This window comes from Netta rufina, assembly GCF_964035555.1.
Source record: "Netta rufina genome assembly, chromosome: Z".
Taxonomy (NCBI): Eukaryota; Metazoa; Chordata; class Aves; order Anseriformes; family Anatidae; genus Netta; species Netta rufina.
Genome location: NC_140126.1, coordinates 70,343,320 through 70,362,313, shown reverse-complemented (window position 1 = coordinate 70,362,313; position 18,994 = coordinate 70,343,320). Strand labels below are relative to the sequence as shown.

Genomic DNA, 18,994 nt, shown 5'->3' with positions numbered 1-18,994 from the left:
GTGGCTCAGGGGTCTCATCTCTTTGTGTGCCATTCGCTCTCCACCAGAGCCATGGAGAAAGCAGCAGAAGTACTCTTGAAAGCTTAGGGCTGAGAAACATCAAACTACTAGGACCTTAAACCCAAGAAGTAAAAGTGCTATTCCCCTTCTGTAGGAATCAGCTGTTTGTAGAAGATGTGGCTGTCTAGGAACCAAAGGAGGTTGGGCAGGGGAATTCCCTGAAAAGCTTACCAAGCCTGGTCTCGGAGCAGTTATCTTAGAGTACATCATGATGGAAACAGCTTCTACAACAATGCTGACTTGATTAGAAACGTTATTTCACATATGGTTGCTTATTGTTCAGAAGTAATGCATGCAAAACATAATGGGCTTTCCAAGCACTTCTGAACAATTCCTGATCAAAGGAGTTAACGGTTTATATCTCTATCATTATTCACATAAATTTCAATGCAAACAGATGGTAAAAGAAACAGCAGTGGGTGGCCTCTTCTTTTCATAGCAATAATATGGTGTTTTATCATCTGGTACCAAAATCAGGGTAAATACCCTGTCATTAATAAGTTTGAGGTTTTTCTCCAATTCTGATGACCTACAGAGAGAATCTGCCACTCATTTGAGTCAGGCTACTGAGGGAAAATATTCCTAGTTAAGCCATTTTAATGTTGATGAGACAGGGGAAGGGAGAAGAGGTGGTTAAATGCTTACTCCATGGCCTCCGGGAAAATCAGCAGCAAAGACAAGATTAGGACCTCATTCTTCTACATTACACAGTGCTGCAAAAGCAACAAGAATTTGATTTCCTTATGTTGGGTTTGTGTGGCAAGGTTTTGGTAACAGGGGGCTGTAGGGGCGGTCTCTGTGGGAAGAATCAAGCAGCTGCCCCATGTTAGATAAGGGACAGTTTTAGCCAGCTCCAAAAAAAAAACCTGCTGTTGGCCAGAGCTGGGCCAATAAGTGATATTATTTGTGCCTCCAGGAGAGCAGATTTAAGGACGGGAGAGAAGAACTGCTGCGGGTGGATGTGGCCTGGAGGAGGCTGCGGCCCATGGAGAGCCCCTGCAGGAGCAGGCCCCGGGGCCAGAGCTGCAGCCCGTGGAGAGGAGCCCACGCAGGAGCAGGGGGTCTGGGGGGAGCTGCCGCCCACCTGTGGGGGACCCGTGCTGGAAGAGTTTGCTCCTGAGGCATGGATGGACCCTGTGGGATGGAGCCGTGTGGGAGCAGTTCCTGAAGAGCTGCTGCCTGTGGGCAGCCCCCGTGGCCTCAGTTTGGGAAGGACGGCATCCTGTGGGAGGGACCCCATGGGGATCAGGCGCAGAGAGGGACCATGAAGGAGCTGTGGAGACAAAGTGTCAGGGACTGACTGCAGCCCCCATTCCCCTGTGCTGCTCAGGGGGAGGTAGAAAAGTGTGAATGGGGGGAAGCTGGTTTTAATTCGTTTTCTTTGTTTTCCACTTCTGTAGCTTGTTAGAAATAGGTAATACGTCTCTCTAATCTCCCTATGCTAAGTCTGTTTTGCCCGTGACAATAATTGTTGAGTGATCTCCCTGTCCTTATCCCAACCCTTGAGCCCTTTGCATCGTAATTTCTCTCCCTTTCCCTTTGAGGAAGGGGAGTGAGAGAGTGGTTGTGGTGGAGCTCAGCTGCCCAGCTGAGTAAAACCACCACAACTAGCAGTGCTAAAACAGAGACAGAGCAAAGGGGATTTTCCATCACGGGAAAGAAAGAAAGCCGTTCCTGAAACAACCCTCTTTTTCTTAAAAAAAAAAAAAAAAGACACTGTAAGACAAATAACCTCATCTAGATGTACAGGCAGAAACCAGTCATACATATTAACAATCATCAGTGGTGCTCACCGTGGCATATAAAGCTGAGTAGATGCTCAAAGCAGCATGTTTGGATGGAAAGGATCTCCTTGCCTTTTCAATCACCTCCACATCCCCAGTGCAGATGTTGCCGTTGTTTATGAACTGGTGGTGGGTCCGACAGTCGTTTCCAGTGTAGTTGGGTTTACACACAGTCAGGAAGTATGGAGCCAAATTCCCAGTCACAACCTGGCCAGCATTTACAAATATGTCAGTAGCAAAAAGTCCAAACGCAAACACTCCTGTGAAGAAAGGTTAAAAATAAGTATTATTCAAAGAAGTTTAAAACAGTCTTGGTACCTGAAAGGAAGATATATAATGAGAGATAAAGGAGAAAACTCTGCTGTCATTACCTGGAAAAAAACCCTGTTGACACCAGCAGAGCCCTGCATGGGATTTATGGCATGGAAGACTGCATGCTCAACTATGGCAGGTGCTTAACTCAGTGGCTCCAGAAGGACTCAGAAAAAAGGCTGAAAGTGGTAAGTAAATGCATAGGTACTTGTTTGATTCAAGCTCTGAACAGAACTGTGAGCTACATGTTTCACTGCAAACCCTGCATCTATACTATGCCTGCAATGTTTTCACTATGACAAGGGCTTGCAGCCTGCAATCAAGTGTCATGCACATGAGCTGTTAAGGTGTTTATGAATTTTTACTAGATGTGGGCGAAAAATGTTAATATAATAGCTCTGAACTACAAAATAAAAACCATAGGAGCAGTGTAGTGCTGAGACACAATTAACCTTACCGTAGCATGTCACATATCTTTTGGATTGTGACTATTCACTATTCTGATATTGCAAAATTAAGATTCTGATCCAGCAATATTTGCCAAATCCTTTGGGATACGTCTTCAATACTTTTGTCCAGAAGACCTTTCCATACAGTTGCAGTTCAGCTTATGTCAGTGGGAGCACATACCCTCATACACTACAGCTGAAAGTATGCACTTGAACCCAGAAGCTTTTGCAGGGTTGTGGAGCATCCCTTGCTTGAAACTGCAGTAGTCACATCCTCCAGTGACTCCCCACGAGCATTATCAGTATCTGCTATGGCTACTATGAACATATAAGTTCATAGATCTTTGCGTGCAAGTGCTTGCTACATACCAAAGGACAGAAGAGCAGGTTTGCAGTAATGCCAAACCCAAATGTTTCAAAAGACTAAATCACCTCAATTTTCCTCCTACCCATCACTAAATGGGATTAAAGTATCATAGAAATTTAGAAAAAATAAATATTTTACTTATGGTCTGGGAATGCTGGCGGTCATATATTTTTTCCTCCTCTCTCCTACAGCTTTGTAGGCAAAAGTAATTTAAACTCTAACTGAACTGAGATTGATGTATATTTAAGTACAACCAAAAGCTGGAGCTTCAGGGATATCCACATATCTTAGGAGAGCTGTAAGGGTTACCGTATCTTCACTGCTTACCGTATCTTCACTGCTGTACTGAGTTATAAAATGAAAAAAAGATTGATGTAGTCTGAGAAACAAAAATATCAGGGAGCCAGGAATATAATGCAACTGAAAATGCCTTACCTCAAATTAAGAAGAATCAAAGATAGTTCTGCAGATACTGTAACCCTCCATGTAGATAACAAAAGCAGGAGGGCCATAACTAGCAAGAGTTAGATCCTTTCAAACATGTAGGGCCTGTCTTTACAGAAGACAGTGACATGAAATAAAATCCTTATCTAGCAATGGATTAATTGTGCAAATGTGCAGTGGTACTTTCTACTGCTGCTCGCTCACGCTTTGTCCTCAGAATGCATCCACAAGGTCAGGAAGGAGTGTTACCACAGTGAAGAGGATTTTGAGTACCGAGTTTATTACCAAATCTCCAGGCCATGGGTTAGAATCGAGCACTCAAGAAAAGGCACATCAAATCCATGGTGCTGCCTCAAGGAACTGGTGTGTGATCATGGGTTTAAGGAGATGGTGGAGATCAAGGAAGGCAGTAGCCTTCCTCCGGTTCTAGACTGCAGGACTGTCATGTCTTTTTGCTGATGTGACAGTCTTCCTCCCCTTTATCATGACTTGCTTTGAACAGTACTGTTTTGATGTGCTGTGCAAATCACGGGGAATGCAATGAGGATTATTACCCAGCCCTTTACAATGCTTACAGGAAATCCAAGAGCCAAGCTGTTATCTGGCCCATGGTCTTTATTGCAAAGTTAGTACAAGTCAAAAACTGAAGTATTTCAGAAAATGCTCACAGGCTTCATAAAGTTATTTCAATCTCTATGCAGTGCACAGTTACAAAGGCAGCCTGGTGTTTTGCTCTGAAAGACAGAAATTTCAACACCTGTATTTTCTCAGTATTCGGCAGCACTGAAAGTGCTTGCCCAGAGTCAGTGCTGATGGCTGTGTGCTCTGCAGAACAAGCCATGGTTGAAACCTTTATCATGTTCTCCATTGCGATGTACAGGGATCACTGTAATTCCCCTTCTGCAGCTCTGCCAAATTGTGCCTTATGAAAATTACAGCGATGTGCAGCAACAAATTCAGCTAGCAGGAATTTAACCCTTGCAGATTGATTACACTACATATACTCTCTGGAGACTTTGAAAGAGGGTTCGTTGTAATTAATTTAAAGGCTATAACACCAGTGAGCCTTGGTAGCAGTGGAGAGTCAGTCCCATGATAGCTTTTGTACCTCAGGAATCTGTCTATTCAACTGATTTGCTCAATGGCCTACAGCAGCTAAGTTAACTAACCAGAGCATGGGAATGCCGTGAGGTAACTGACAGGTTTTTAGAGGCAGACAAGCCACTGCTGACAGGCTTCATGGGAAGGGTAGCTAGTCCTAGCTCTTTACGGTTATACAGCTGAAATTTGTGATATCATGCCACACAGAGGATGTGAGAATTTGTACCTCTTGCATACTTTGATGCTAGATTTAGTGGGAGGTGATACCATCCTGCTAAACTGTGGCACTTTATCATGCTGTGCTCACTCTGGCCTAGAAAACCTGGGAGTGGACTTTAGTCCGGAACTTGACATGTGCTGAATAAGGATGTACACAGCACGAGCCACATTCAAAGGAGACCTGTAAAAACACAGCCTGCACAGATGGTTGTCAACACAAAGGATGGATACAAGCTAATTTAAGTTGCATAAAGCCACTCCTTCCTCTCATCCACATGTATCACATAGTCTGGCTGCAGGAGATCTTAAGCAAGGAGCAGAAGGCGTACTATTTCTGATAAGGCATTCTGACTTTTCTTCACTGTCCTGGCTCTCTGCTGTTTTTGTGTGTGTAAGGAGCTGATAGAAAGAAGAGATTGAAAGCAAACCAGTAAGCGCAGTGCAGTTTGGAGACACTCTAATTTAGACCATGGGTACAGGGTAGACTTTACTCCCTGCTACTCCCTTTAGCTGCCCCAGATCCCAAGAGGAAGAAATCAAGTCTCAGATCTGAACCTCTCTTCACCTCCAGTGAGAAAGACCAAGCAGAACAAAACAAAAAACAAAGAATGACTTTTACAAAAAAAAAAAAGCTGAGGACAGACAAATGAACCCTAAGTCCTTCCAACTCCATCTCACCTGACCTAAAACTTGGCTTGGAGGAAGCATCTAAATCTTCAGCAGCTTCAATGTTTAATGCTTCAGTTTTATTTTCTCCATTTACACCCCCCATAAATTGCTGCCAAATAATCCTCCAAGCATGAATCCATAATTGTTGGGCTCTCACTGACACACAGCTCCAATGGTTCTTCTGGTACTAAACTCCCTGAGTGGCTGTTCGTCAGTGTTACCATCTCCAGCTAAGTCTATTGCTACTGCTAACAGAAATGCATGCCCTACAGAAGGGTCTAATTCTCCTCCCTCACCGTTAACATTAGCACTAACTCGTTTTCTCCTGGCAACTCTTGCTCAAGCTCTCTTCTTCCAGCCTGAATCTCTCTGACATCAGTGACTGCAGCTGCCTGCTGACTCCATGGAAACTCTCACTATAACAGACATTTAAAATGCCACTGATTTGAAACAAAACAAATAAATAAACACACACAAAAGGAACCATGGGAGTTGTAGACAAGCTGCTGAAAAGACATTGGGAAGAGAGAAGTGAGAAGCCAGTGGGTGGAAATGAGAATGAGGAGGCAGAAGCCTTTATTAGAGGAAAACCATGAATCCGTTAAGTAAAGTGACAAAAGAAACAATGCATTGAAGTGCTTGTGGGACATCAGAAGCTGTGCTCTGGAGTAACTATCGTCATGTCTTCCTCAAAGTGCGTTTATTTAGGCACGCCTCCCTCTCCCAAGACAAATGCCCAGACAATTGTCTGAATTTGTCACACTCGACCTAATTTGTTGGGAAAACTTTCATATTACACATGCACGCTCACATTCTCACAACCTCTTTCACACTCCTAAGAGTTGTAAAGAGGATAAGAGTTTCAGGAGGAAGTCCTTGGAACAACTTCTGGTTCTACAGAAATGCTGATCTTCAGCCCATCTCTGCAGGTGTTCCCATAATTGCCCGATGCAGCCAATTAAGCCATCCATTGTTAGTCTTGTGACCCAGAATCTGCTAAACCACCTTCCATCATTATATCTGCAAGGGTGTTGTTAAAGGAGATCTGTATCATTTGCCATTTTACAGCTGGAGAGATGGGCATTGCAGGAAAAGGTACTGCTTGTTGCTGTGGCATCAGAAACAGGCTCAAGAGCAAGCTGTTTCTGAGCACTCATAATCTGATCACAGGATTGGTTTTAATCTCCTCACAAAGCCCACTGCTCCAGCTATCTACCACCTCTTACTTCTACCTGCTTCACCTGTGAGTGTCCTGCCTGGGTACTGTTTCTTCAAGACATAAGAAGCAAGATACGTGGTCTGAACACACAAGAAGAAATTCAGTTGCCAGTGCAAAACCACTCCAGAGCCTTGAGCCTCCTCACCACAGGTGTCCATGATTTCTTCCTGCTTTGCTGCTTCATAACTATCAGTTTTCATCTAGGCAACAGTCATCTCAAAGTCCCGCATGAAAGGGAACAGTAACATTTGATTTGTCCCCAGCACAGACACCTCTCATTGTGGAGGTTCCTCAGTGATAAGAAGTGAGACCTATGGTAGTTCAAGCCTCACCCAAACACAGCTTGAGCCCTCCTGAAAGGCAGCCAGTTAATTACAGAACGTGCATTGTTTCATTATGAAGGCAGACGGAAGGATAAGGTCAGGCAAACTATGTCCTGCAGCTGCACAGGGAATTGACATCAGAGCTCTGGGGCTCATCTATCCTATTACAATAAACTCAATGTGTGTGTAAATCTTGTAAACCTTTATTTGCTGAACTAAAGCCTTAATTTGCCGAAATAAAGCCTTAATTTCATTATTTAGCTGCCCACTGTGAGGTGCCCCCATGGTTTAAATTAAGCTGTCAGCAGAAGCTGATCTGTGCCATTCGTTAACTGCAAATTATGCAGCTCCAAAGTAAAAGCCACTGGTAACAAATTCACAAAGCACGTTGCATTTCTAAATATCTGGAGACAGGCTACTTGCATGTTATCAGAGCTTTGCAGGTATACAACTTAATCACTGGGATTAGAAACCTAATATATTGAAATGCAACAAAATACACACTCCGATCACACTGCCAGACTGAGTCAGTGAGGTCTGAATCCATGATCCTGGGGGTGGTACAACTGCTGTATGTACACGTACTAAATCCTTGACTAAGATCATTCTCAAAATAACACTAAAATAACGTATAACCTCTATTTGGAATACAAATGGTGAATAAGAGCAAATGCAAGATGTTAACAGGGGTACTGATTGGGAAATTGCCACAAGAAAAAGTGAATAAACATACAAAAAGCTGTGTTTTTTCAGGCTGGGTGGCAGGGAGAAGCGGCAGAGGCCCGAGAAACAAACTTCTCTTCCTCACTGGTTTCTCAAAGGTTCAATACAAAACCTGTGAATTTTGGTAGCTTAAGTTCTTAATAAAACTCCTTTGAGGGATGAGGAGGGGAGGGAAGAGCAATGGTGGTACTAAAGAATAGCAGTACAGCACCAATATTTTAGACAGAAAAAATTACTCCAAAGCAACTGCACACCTCTTGTTTGAACTGAAAATCTTTAAAATAAATATCTGTGGAAGGAATATAAAAGATAAAGAGGAAGGTGGAACAAATTGCAACATATATCAAAGTCTGATGTTTCCAAGCTAAGCCAGCTTTATTCCACTGATAAAGGAATTGATTTTCTAAATACAGGGAACACAGCAGATTTCACCTATCTGGGATGCAGTAAAGGACTTGATATACACTGAAGTAAATTGAGAGACAGCTTTTTGCCACTGAAGGCAAAATGTGCAGAATTTATGTTTGGGCCAGGAAGAAAGAAGAAATTTTGCTCCAACTTTCTATGGATGAAGAAGCAGTGAAAAATTTAAGACAAAGCTCAACATTTAAGGACCCCACTAAACTTGAGAGGGGAGAACTCTAGAGACGGACAACTGCTGAGGACTTGAGGAAACAAAGGGCAAATAAGCAGGAAGCACAACAGGCAAGGTACAAAAATGAATGAAAAGAAACATGGGGCATTGTCAACATCCCAGAAAAGCTATGGGGTTTGATTTTGCTTAATTCTTTGCACGAGTGCTAGAGTAAAAAAAAAATAATAATAATAATAAAAAGCCTCATTGTGAGGCACACAAAGAAAAAACATGAGGAGAAAAAGCTCAAGTCCAGCAACCAAATCCAAAAAGTCCCATGGTGATAATGTGACAAGCATGATTATCTTTTACACCACCAAAGATAGTTTGAAGTTACGGAGTAAGGGACAAACAAAAAGTCTCTTTGCCTTTGTAAAATATGGAAATAACAACTCTCAGACACTCTCAGTGATGTGCCTTTCAAGGTCAGAAAGTTGTGTTAATTTTTCCTGAGGCATAAACATCCAGATACACTGAATGGTATTTCTCACCCTTTTGAGTAATATGAACTGTGATGACATAAGAGATAAAGCATTGTTCCACAGAGCTCGATTGCTATTTTTTGGAGGTACTCACTGAAGGCTCTTGCTCACTAATCTGGGCTAAAAAGGGTTATCAGATGTGGATATTCAAATGAATTTGTACCACGACTAAACTGGTTTTCTTGCAATAAGCCAGTCCACTTGCTAGGATATCTTGGGAGAAAAACTATTTAATATCTCTGTAACCTATGGTCCTCACGTTTAGCATGCGAGGAAATCCATGTACGAGCAACCTGTTGGTCTCTCCATATCCAGGTATCCTCCTTCTGGAGTGTGTAGCTGTGTGAAGATAAATTCCCTTATCACCCAGCAGGAGCTACAGCTGGTCAGTCCGTTTCACATTTTCAGATGCATTTGGAATTTCAATGAAATAAGTGTGGTTATTTTTAGTTCCTTTTATAAATGATTTCAGTCACTTTTCAACAAGCTCTGCTTCCCTCACTTCATAGCAGAGACAGGGAGGTTTCTGACAAAAACTTGCAATCAGTGGAGTTTAAAATAAGACCAACACTTTAAGCCATTTCTAATAAGGTTAACTTTCTTTTTCTCTGCAAGATAAATAAAGCTGCAAAGCCAAGATTGATTTCTGTAGCAGGTTCATATCCTGCTACTCTCCAACAGTCCACAGTATCATCATTGCTTCCTCCACCAGAAGAAAAACTATAGCATGAATGCCTAAGAATAAAGATAATTAAAATGAAAGCAGGGCAGAAAAATATAATTACAAGAAAACATATAGAGCAAGTGCTTAGCTGCCATGGTTTAAGCTCTTTTAGTGCTGACCCCGCAGGCGAGAGTATTTGATTAGGACTTTGCAAAACATGCTGAATGTGCTGCAACAGCCAAACAGCCCTGAGTGGCCCAGTGGACCTCAGTACCCTGCTTTTCTCCTAATGGCAGTTTACTATCCATCAATATATCCTAGAGGTTATCTGAAGTTCAAGGGTATTTTACTTTAATTACATTCCCATGTCTTTCGTTTTAATGAACAGCACACAGGACAGGCCTGGATAATGAACCACAGGTGGTTTGTGTCTGCACCCCCAGTGTGGGAGAGGGTAAAAAACCTATTTCACTTCCTAACCTCCGTGCAAAAAAGCAGGAGTTACAGAAAAAGGACAGGGAGAAAGAAAACCACAGTTTTTCATCCTATGCAGCATGTATTTTTTTCTGATGAAAACCTGAACAAATTGCAAGAATCCCTGCCTGCAGCCATGGCTACGCTCCATGGAAGCCATAGTCACACCAGCCCTTTTGTTTTTTCACATATAAAACTCAAAAATTTAGTAATGACAGGGAAGATGTGATTCAGATATTTTCATTTTTTTGTTCAGCTGTTTATTTTAACTCACACTGTGAATTCAGACCCAACCCTCCTAAAGGGGGTATATGTAAGGGTGATTTACCTCTGTGAGCACACAGGGAGGGAGGTGCAGAGATGGCCTGTGAATAAAAACTCATGGTCTGTGGAGAGTCATATTTACCACTGTTCTGTGCAGGCAGTGAGACAGCTCTCCCTATTTCTAAATGCTCGAAGGCACAGCTTGGGCAGCCTTAAGTAGCTTTGAACTGAGGAGCCTTCAGAGAGCAGTAAGATCCCCTGTCAGTGCCACAGCAGATATTCAGGCTGTGCTGCTGCTTCTACTCCTAAAGAACCATGAGATGGTCCCCTTGGTGAACGTCTCCTGGGCGTTTTTCCACTGATTAAGCTTTGTGAAAAGGGTGTAGAGGTCTTCAAGTACAATAGAAAGCAAACTCCAAATGGTTTTGTGACAGAATTTTTTCCCTAGTTTCTCAGCAATTAACTCAACAAAATCTCTAACAAAAACAACAGCAACAAAGCCAAACACAAATACAATAAAAATAAGAATGTTATTTTAGTGGGCTCTGGGCTTTTTTATGCTGTGCTCAGCTGAACATTATGTGCCAGAGCTATAGATGTTAAAATTAAACTTGAATAAAAAAATGCCGAAGAGATGGGCTGCTGAGAACCGATTTGTAAGTAAAATGGGTAGCTTACACAGAATAGCAATGATGGAATTATTCATATAAGGATTTGATTGGCATAACCTTTCTTCAAGGGTTCAGAAGAAGCATTAAGCTCAGCAGAACAGGATATAAACCAGGTCCAGACAGCATGACATGGCACATTTCAAACATTACCTTGCAAATCCCGAGGGGGACTATCCCTCTAAGGTGGAAAATGCCTGCAAAGATTTCACAGCTTAATTAATTTTGTGCTGTAGATGATTAGGATCTTTTGTTCTGTGTTAGTGGAAAGAGGGACTAAATTTGCAGTGCTAAAGATGCTTACCTATAAAACGTATTATTCTTCGAAGCAGTGGGTTCAGGTAACAGCACTCTCCAGTCAAAATAGTTTTCTCTTGAATAATTAGGGTTTCTCTGGTTGACTTTATGAAATACATGGATATCTCACCAATAAAAATCTGTCAGGAAAAGGAAAGATATAGAAGGTTAATAATGCAATAAGCAAACTTTAAAACATGTGAGCCAGGTTCCAGCCCACAGAAACTACTACACACCATTGTGTCTTTGGGACGCTGAACTTCCACAGAGAAGCTACACCATTCAGTTGGGATGAACTGAGATAGACCCACCTGCCAGCCAAGAAAAGGATCTGCTGTTCTTACACTCAGCGGCATGACACATCAAGTACAAGGCCTCCTTATACTTACTTCTGGGATACAGGAACAAACAGAGCTTTTACCTTTACCATGTATCACAAAAAACTCCTATTTTTACTGCAATTAGTTTACTGCAATTAATTTGTCATGTTCTTGGTTAAGCATATAAAATCTACTGACAGGATAGTTTTCATGGATGGAAGGCTTCTGCCCATGGAGGGAAGTGGAAGCTAACACTGCAGACTTCTACCCCACCATTTTAGCAGCAAGCGTTGGCAACACTGGATGCTTTTTACAGCCTTCACAGCTTCTCAAAAATACACTTGTCTGAATCTGCCACAAAGGCAACAGAGCTCCTGCCAACTTTGAAAAGAAATTTGGATGAAGGACATCCCTGCAGTGGAAACTTATCAGAAGTCACAAAACTTTTGAGGAGGTCATTGAAAATTTTGGAGGTCATATGCTGTTATTTGTAATAATGACATAAAAAGTGCCAGGATATGGAGGCAGGACTGGCAATCACCCATGCTGTTAGGTTGTTAGTATGGTCCTTGCCATAGCCTGTCCCAATTTCACAGTTTCTCTGAGCATGCCTGGGCCAATTCCCACGAGGAAAGCTGGCTGCAGCCACTACTCTTTATGACAGAGTTTGGCCACTGATTTCATATGCTTGCCAGTCTGAAGGCCAGAGGATGATTTCTGAACTGTTTTGTTTAATAACTGTACAGTTTTATTTATTAAAACATCAAAATGTAAGTCTCCAGGGATTTACCTATCTTAAATGTGCTTATGTAGTAAGTATTTAGTTTGCCATCAGACCATTTGTTCTTTTCATGAAATATGATAGATGTTCCCCACAGGGGCAGGATCACTATTTCCTAAATACTCGGAATTAATTTAACTCTGTTGCACAGAAGTCTATCTGCCCTAGCTAAAGCTGGACAGAATTTGATCATCAGCTTTAGCAGCAGTGATGGTCCACTCACAGCAGGCACTTCTGCAAATCTCACCTACCACGTTCTGTCAGCAGGCTTTAGAAAATGAAACTGAAATTTTGAAAGACAGAGTTTGTAATGGAAGTCTTTAGGAAAAAAAAAAAAAAAAAAAAAAAGCCTGAAGTGGAAGAAATGAGCTTTTAAGAAGGGAGCACCCAAAAGAATTAATTTAACTTCATTCATAAGACACACAAGAGGAATCCATGATGTTAAGGAATGGTCAAAGAAATGCATTACAAAAGCATGCGCATGCATGCAGGCAGATACAGAGTTGGCATAAACCTCAAGGAGCAAGCCCTAGCTCGCTTTGCTGTAATGGTATGTATGCTGTTTCAAGGGCAACAATTTATCCTTATTAAGCCAGATGAGCATCCTTATTGATTATTGACATTCAAGCCAAGTATGCTCAACCTTTTTATAATTCTAACCGCTGATGGCGAGAGATGTAGAGTTGTAAAATGTATGTCGATAATGGCATCTGTGGGTAGGAGCCGATGCATGGGAGCCACACTGAAATATTGCCTTTATCCCGTTTCACTCCATCTGCTCTTAACAGAATTGGCAAGCAGTTCAATAAGCTCAGCTCACTAACTATGGGGCTGGGAATTAAGAAACAGACCATCTGCACTAAAGCAGTTTAAAAGTGACACTCTGTTTCAAACCATTTATTATATGAATTATGATAATGCTCAGAAGTTAGAGTTAATGCTTTGGCTCTTTGTCTGCCTGGGGCTGTACATACACATTGAGAGACAATTCATGCCCCGAGGAAATCCTAGTTTGTGAAGAAGATGAGTTAGTGGTGACAACACAAACTTTTCAAATAAGAGTTAGGTATAAAACATAGTAATAGCCCTTCTTTAAGAATACATCATTTTTAATTTCCTTTGCATCAAAAGTTGAATGAGCATTTTTCAGTTTTAGTTCCCACCTTTGTTTCCATGAACTTATCTGTCTGGCACACTCCTAGAGACCCTCATGTGGACAGATTAATTCTACTTAGATTCCGGAGTAAATTTTGCCATGAAATAAATCTGTTCAATCTTGTTCCAGTGATTTAATCACCACTATCCCAGATTTCCTCTGACATAGCAAAATTTGACTTTTTAAGTGACCAATTCCTTTGCTTTAAAATAGACTTTAGATATATAATAGTAACTGTATTTGTGAGGTGACATAAGATGATTCATTATAACTGGACTATTCTCATGGTTCTACCTCTTGTACTGAATTTAGTTGCCCGAATTTGAGGGTTTTGCTTCCTTGTATGCTTTATTTGGGCTCTAGAAAGTGGTTCAAGGCCAGGGCATGCTCTAAAAGCCCAAGGTGAGACTGGGAACTTAATTCTCATCTAGCTGTGCAAAATTGAATATGGTCTGAATATTCTCTCTCAAAAAAAGTTTATTTATTTTTTCCTCCAGGCATTTCTCAAATTGAGTAACTCCACTGATTTTCATGATTTAAAGTGCATGATTCTGCATGAGCAGTGTCCACATGCAGCCAAGTTGTCCGGCTGGTCTCCCAAAATCAATCACTGACACTGTTAAGTGCCTTAGCATCTGCCAGAACAGGATCAGCAACCCGGGAACATGTACAATTAAGTCCTAAATACGAAATCTAAATATAGATACACATATACGGTTGGAAAAAGAAAAAAAAAAAAAAAAGAAACAGCAAACTACTACGTTAATGTCCATTTGGGAAAACAATGCAAGGTTCACTAACTACTTTATCATAGTGGTTTAATTATATAGTAGAAATGGCAAGAAAATCACAATGGAGGTTGGGTACTGAAAGCTCAGGTGCTCCACAGTCTGAGGTGATGTATATAACAGGGAAACTAAGGCAGTGTTACTGGATGTGATTTTATGCTCTATTTCATGAATGTAATAGCAGCTTAACACTGAGGTTGTCTGGCCTCTTTTGCTCACATTCTCTTTATATTATTGTTAGGTAAAAGTAATATGATGATGTCCCAACGTCCCCTCCCTAAATCAGAGATATTTACCCAGAGCAGTCATTTTTGCTTCACTGATTTCAAGCAATCCATTGAGAAAACTTCATTCAGTTTTACATGCCTTTCCACTATTGGCAGTGTCCCCATGTACTTGATCCTCAACAATCAGCTCTCAAAAAAACTCTGCTGTGTGTTTGCTTATTTCCTGGCTCCTACTTAGCAAACAGCTGAATAAAATAGTATCTCATGTTCCTCACCAACAGCCTTTTGTCCTTGACTGAGTTGATTTTTTTTCTAGCTGTAGCCTGGAAAAGATAGTCCTCCAGCTTGTGAACTGACATATTCAGACAGTGAAATATCACATCTTCTCCACACACACACAGAATCACACAGAATTTCTAGGTTGGAAGAGACCTCAAGATCATCGAGTCCAACCTCTGACCTAACGCTAACAATCCCCACTAAACCATATCCCTAAGCTCTAAATCCCTTCAAGTTCTCAGCACAGTAGGAGCATGTTATCCTCCTTGCACTCCTGAAGAGTTTTGCATTTGTTAATTTGTTTGATTATCTATTTAATCTATGTAACTATTGATTTTAAAGGGATTTTTTTTTTTTATCTTTTCTTTTAATCTTTGTTTCTTACAACACTCTATGTTGTGCTCATAGTCTCCTTGCCAAATGATTCTTTGCACTACTCCACAACCACAGCTAGTTGCCAAGCCTCCCTCCATCCAATTTGAAAAGCCTGGCCAACAGGTGAAGTCCCTGGTGGCTGGAAAAGGGAAACATCACTCGTGTTTTCAAGAAGGGTAGAAAGGAGGATGCAACTATAGTCTGGTGAGCCTCACCTCTGTGCCTGGCAAGATCACAGAACAGATCCTCCTGGAAGCAATGTCAAGGCACGTGCAGGACAAGGAGGTGATCCAAGACATTCAACATGGCTTCACCAAGGGGAAATCATGCCTGAGCAGTCTGGTGTCCTTCTGTGATGGAGTGACTGCATCAGTTGGCAAGGAAAGACAAACAGACGCCATCTACCTGTTCTTCTGTAAGGCCTTTGACACGGTCCCACATGACATCCCGATCTCCAAATTAGAGAGATGTGGACTTAATGGCTGGATCATTCTGTGGATCAGGAGCTGGCTTGAAGATCACACCCAGGGTGGAGATCTATGGCTCTATGTCCAAATGGAGGCTGGTGACAAGTGGTGTACCTCAGGGTTCTCTCCTGGGACTGGGACTATTTAATGTCTTTATCAATGACATAGACAGTGGGATTGGGTGCACCCTCAGTAGGTTTGCAGAAGACACCAAGCTGAGTGGTGCAGTTGCTACAGTAGAAGAAAGGGATGCCATCCAGAAGGACCTGGACAGAGACAAGCTGGCAAAGTGGGCCAGTGAACCTAGTGAGATTCCGTAAGTCAAGAGCAAGGTACTGCACCTGTGTCAAGGCAATCTCAGACAAGAGCACAGACTGGGATTGATGTTTACCTCAATGAGAGCAGCCCTGCAGAGAAGAACTTGGGGATTCTGGTGGACAAAAAGGTTAACATGAGCCAGCAGTGGGTGCCTGCACCCCAGAAGGCCAACTGTAGCCTGGGCTGCACCAACAGAGGGGTGGGCAGCAGGGGAAGGAGGGAGGGGATTGTGCCCCTCTGCTCTGCCCTGGGGAGGCCCCACCTGGAGTGCTGCGTCCTCCTCTGGGGCCCCCAGCACCAGAAGGGTGTGGGGCTGTTGGGGCAGGCCCAGAGGAGGGCACAAAGATGATCAGAGGGCTGGAGCACCTCTTCCAAGAAGAAAAGCTGAGAGAGCTGGGGATGTTCAGCCTGGAGAAGAGAAGTCTCTGGGGAGACCTCATTGCAGCCTCTCAGTAATGAAGGGGTCTTATAAAAAAGACAGAGAACAACTTTTTCCTCAATCAGATAATGACAAGACAAGGGGGAATGGTTTTAAACTAAAAGAGGGGAGATTTAGATCATATGTGGTGAGGAAATTCTTATATGTGGTGAGGCACTGGCACAGGTTGCCCAGAGAGGCTGTGGATGTCCTGTCCGTGGAGGTGTTCAAGACCAGGTTAGACGAGACCCTGAGCTACCTAATGTAGTTGGTGGCATCACTGCCTATGGCAGGGGGATGGAACTATATGGTCTTTGAGGTCCCTTCCAACCTGAGCCATTCTATGATTCTGTGAAACATTCTATAACTAGATTAGGGGTAAACATCAAGAAGAGTTGTTTCTATAATCTGTCCATAAATGGATGTGGGATACAACCATGAGGTGGTTTCAGAAGAGTGGCATCCTGGAGCAACCCTCCTGAAGGAACTATGCTGTGCAGTGATGGTGGGGAGCCTTGTGAAGTCGTATTCAATTCGGGAAATTAATTACTTGATGGTGCAGTTGGGACAGACAAGGATAGGATCAAGATTTAAGACTTGTGTTCCTTTCCATTTGTTTCTACCATTCAGTACATTAGCCTTGTACCTCACTTCAGATAAGTCTTCTAGTAAAGGTGAAGGCTCCAACTGTACGCTGAAGTTGTGTGACAGGGACTATGCAGTTTTCATTTCAGCTGCAGTTCCACACAGATACAGGTGGAGAAGCATCAGCCAGGGCACACACATGAGACACGGTGAGCAGAGTTGTGCCTGCAGCCTAGGGATGCCCTTGTAAAATGATAGCCTTTTGCTGCTTCCCATAAAAATCATACGGCTAATGGCAATTCTGATCACAGCAAGCAGAGGCAGATCCCATATTAGGAAGACTTATTTGAAATACAGACAGGATCTGTGTTTTCTAAGCACAAAGTTTAGATCATTCTGATTTCCAGGAGTTTTAAAGTCTCACAGCTCGTTTGCTTTAACAACACTAACAGCAAAGTCAATCACTGTTAACACCATTTAATACATGAAAACCACATCCAGGGACATGCTATTCCACACAAATATCTCTGTCAGCAAGCAAATCTGTACTCGGCTCTCAGGATATCATCACTCATCTCTGGGCTGGCTTCAGCAAGCTGCATGACATTTCCTGAATCATCTACAAGAATGTGTGTGGCTGCATTTTTAATGTCACAAATAGAAAGAAAGAAATTAATCAAATCCACAGCATTCAAACAGCAGCCGAGGGGAGGAGCAGATATGCGAAAGGCACTGGCTGGGTGACAAACTGTGTGCAGAGCACTCAAAAATGGAGAAAACAAGCAGCTGTGGGTTATGGGTACCCCGATCAGCAATTTTCAGAATGACTCCACACAACTCTCCCTGGGAAATGCATGCCTGTCCACTGAAAGGTGACCTTTGCAAACTACTCCAGCAGGCATTTCATCAGCACTGCCCTGAGTCGGGCCCAAAGCAATTCTGCCCTTTTGCACTATGGTGTATCTGAGGACTGCATCATCACAGTTGCTGGTCAGTAGGGACACTCCCCAAGTGCTGCACGGAAGCTCTTCCTCCACTCCTCTGCCATCAGTTAAGCAGCAGAACATTTACACAAGCACCACAAACCATAAAGGCTCAGGATCACACAGGGATTTAGCTGGGAAGGAGTGCCAGAGGTCTCCAAGCCTTACTCATAGCAGAGCCAGCACTGAGCAGGGCCTTGAGCAGACAATTTTCTGTCTTTGAGACTGGAGATCTCACAGCCTATAGGGGGGCACTGTTTCAATGCCTGACTGCTGCCAGCATAGAAAGATTTTTCCCTAACAAGCACTGTTTCTCTTCTTGCAGCTTGAGTGCCTCTAGTCCTTCAAACAGTCTGGTGGCATCCTTGTAGGCCCCCACTAAGAGCATGTCTCAGATCAGCTTTCACTTCATGTTTCTAATTCCTTAATTCCTTTGATCTCCCTCACATTTAGCCATGGGACTTGCGGGTTATTGATCTGCCAACCTGCCTGCTGCCTACAGAGCTACATATTGATGCTGCACAGCTTATACTTCTTAGTCAAGCCTGGGCAGCAAATGGTAAGCAGCATTCATGCTGAGAAAGACACCTGGGGTGGCGAGCAATCACAGAAGCAGTCACAGCCTTAGCACCCTCTCCCGAAACAGCATTTCTACTGTCTGTAGCAGGACCCTGGCCCAATCCTGCCCAGGAGGGCAGAGGTTTTCCCTAATAATACTAGCACTGCTGCTGCTAATGAGGACCAGGGATCAGCCAAGAGTTTTGTCAGATGCTCTCTCAACTTAAATCTGTGAATCTGTGTTCAGGTAATTATTACCTCATTTTTTATTTTATTTTTTTTTTCCAATGAAAGCAACATCAAAGAACAGTTTTAAATAAAAGTTATTTTGCAATAAAAATAAATTTGTTCCTTTCATTCCCCCAAAGTTGATAGGACTGAAGTCCACAATTTGGATCCTGGTCTGCCCACAAAACACAATTCTTCAAAAAAGCAATTTGCTGTGGGAAAACTGCCTAAAATAATTGGATTCTGAAACTTCAGTATAATCAAGAGAAGAAATTTCCCACAGCTCTGTGGTATTCCTCAGAAAATGACACGTTGTGAGACCATTACCGAGTCCTGTGAGACACTGGCGGCAGAAGTG

General features: G+C 42.6%; 1 protein-coding gene across 1 annotated transcript in view; it reads right to left on the bottom strand.

Annotated features, from left to right (window-relative positions):
- The window catches only part of PLPPR1 (phospholipid phosphatase related 1), a gene marked incomplete at its 5' end in the record, with an annotated part of 69,314 nt that overhangs the window by 8,489 nt on the left and 41,831 nt on the right, over positions 1-18,994 (bottom strand). Inside the window, 2 exons of the mRNA XM_084304774.1 lie at positions 1,854-2,104; positions 11,161-11,293. Of these exons, the coding sequence (XP_084160900.1) occupies positions 1,854-2,104; positions 11,161-11,293 (384 nt within the window). The remainder of the gene's footprint in view (positions 1-1,853; positions 2,105-11,160; positions 11,294-18,994) is intronic.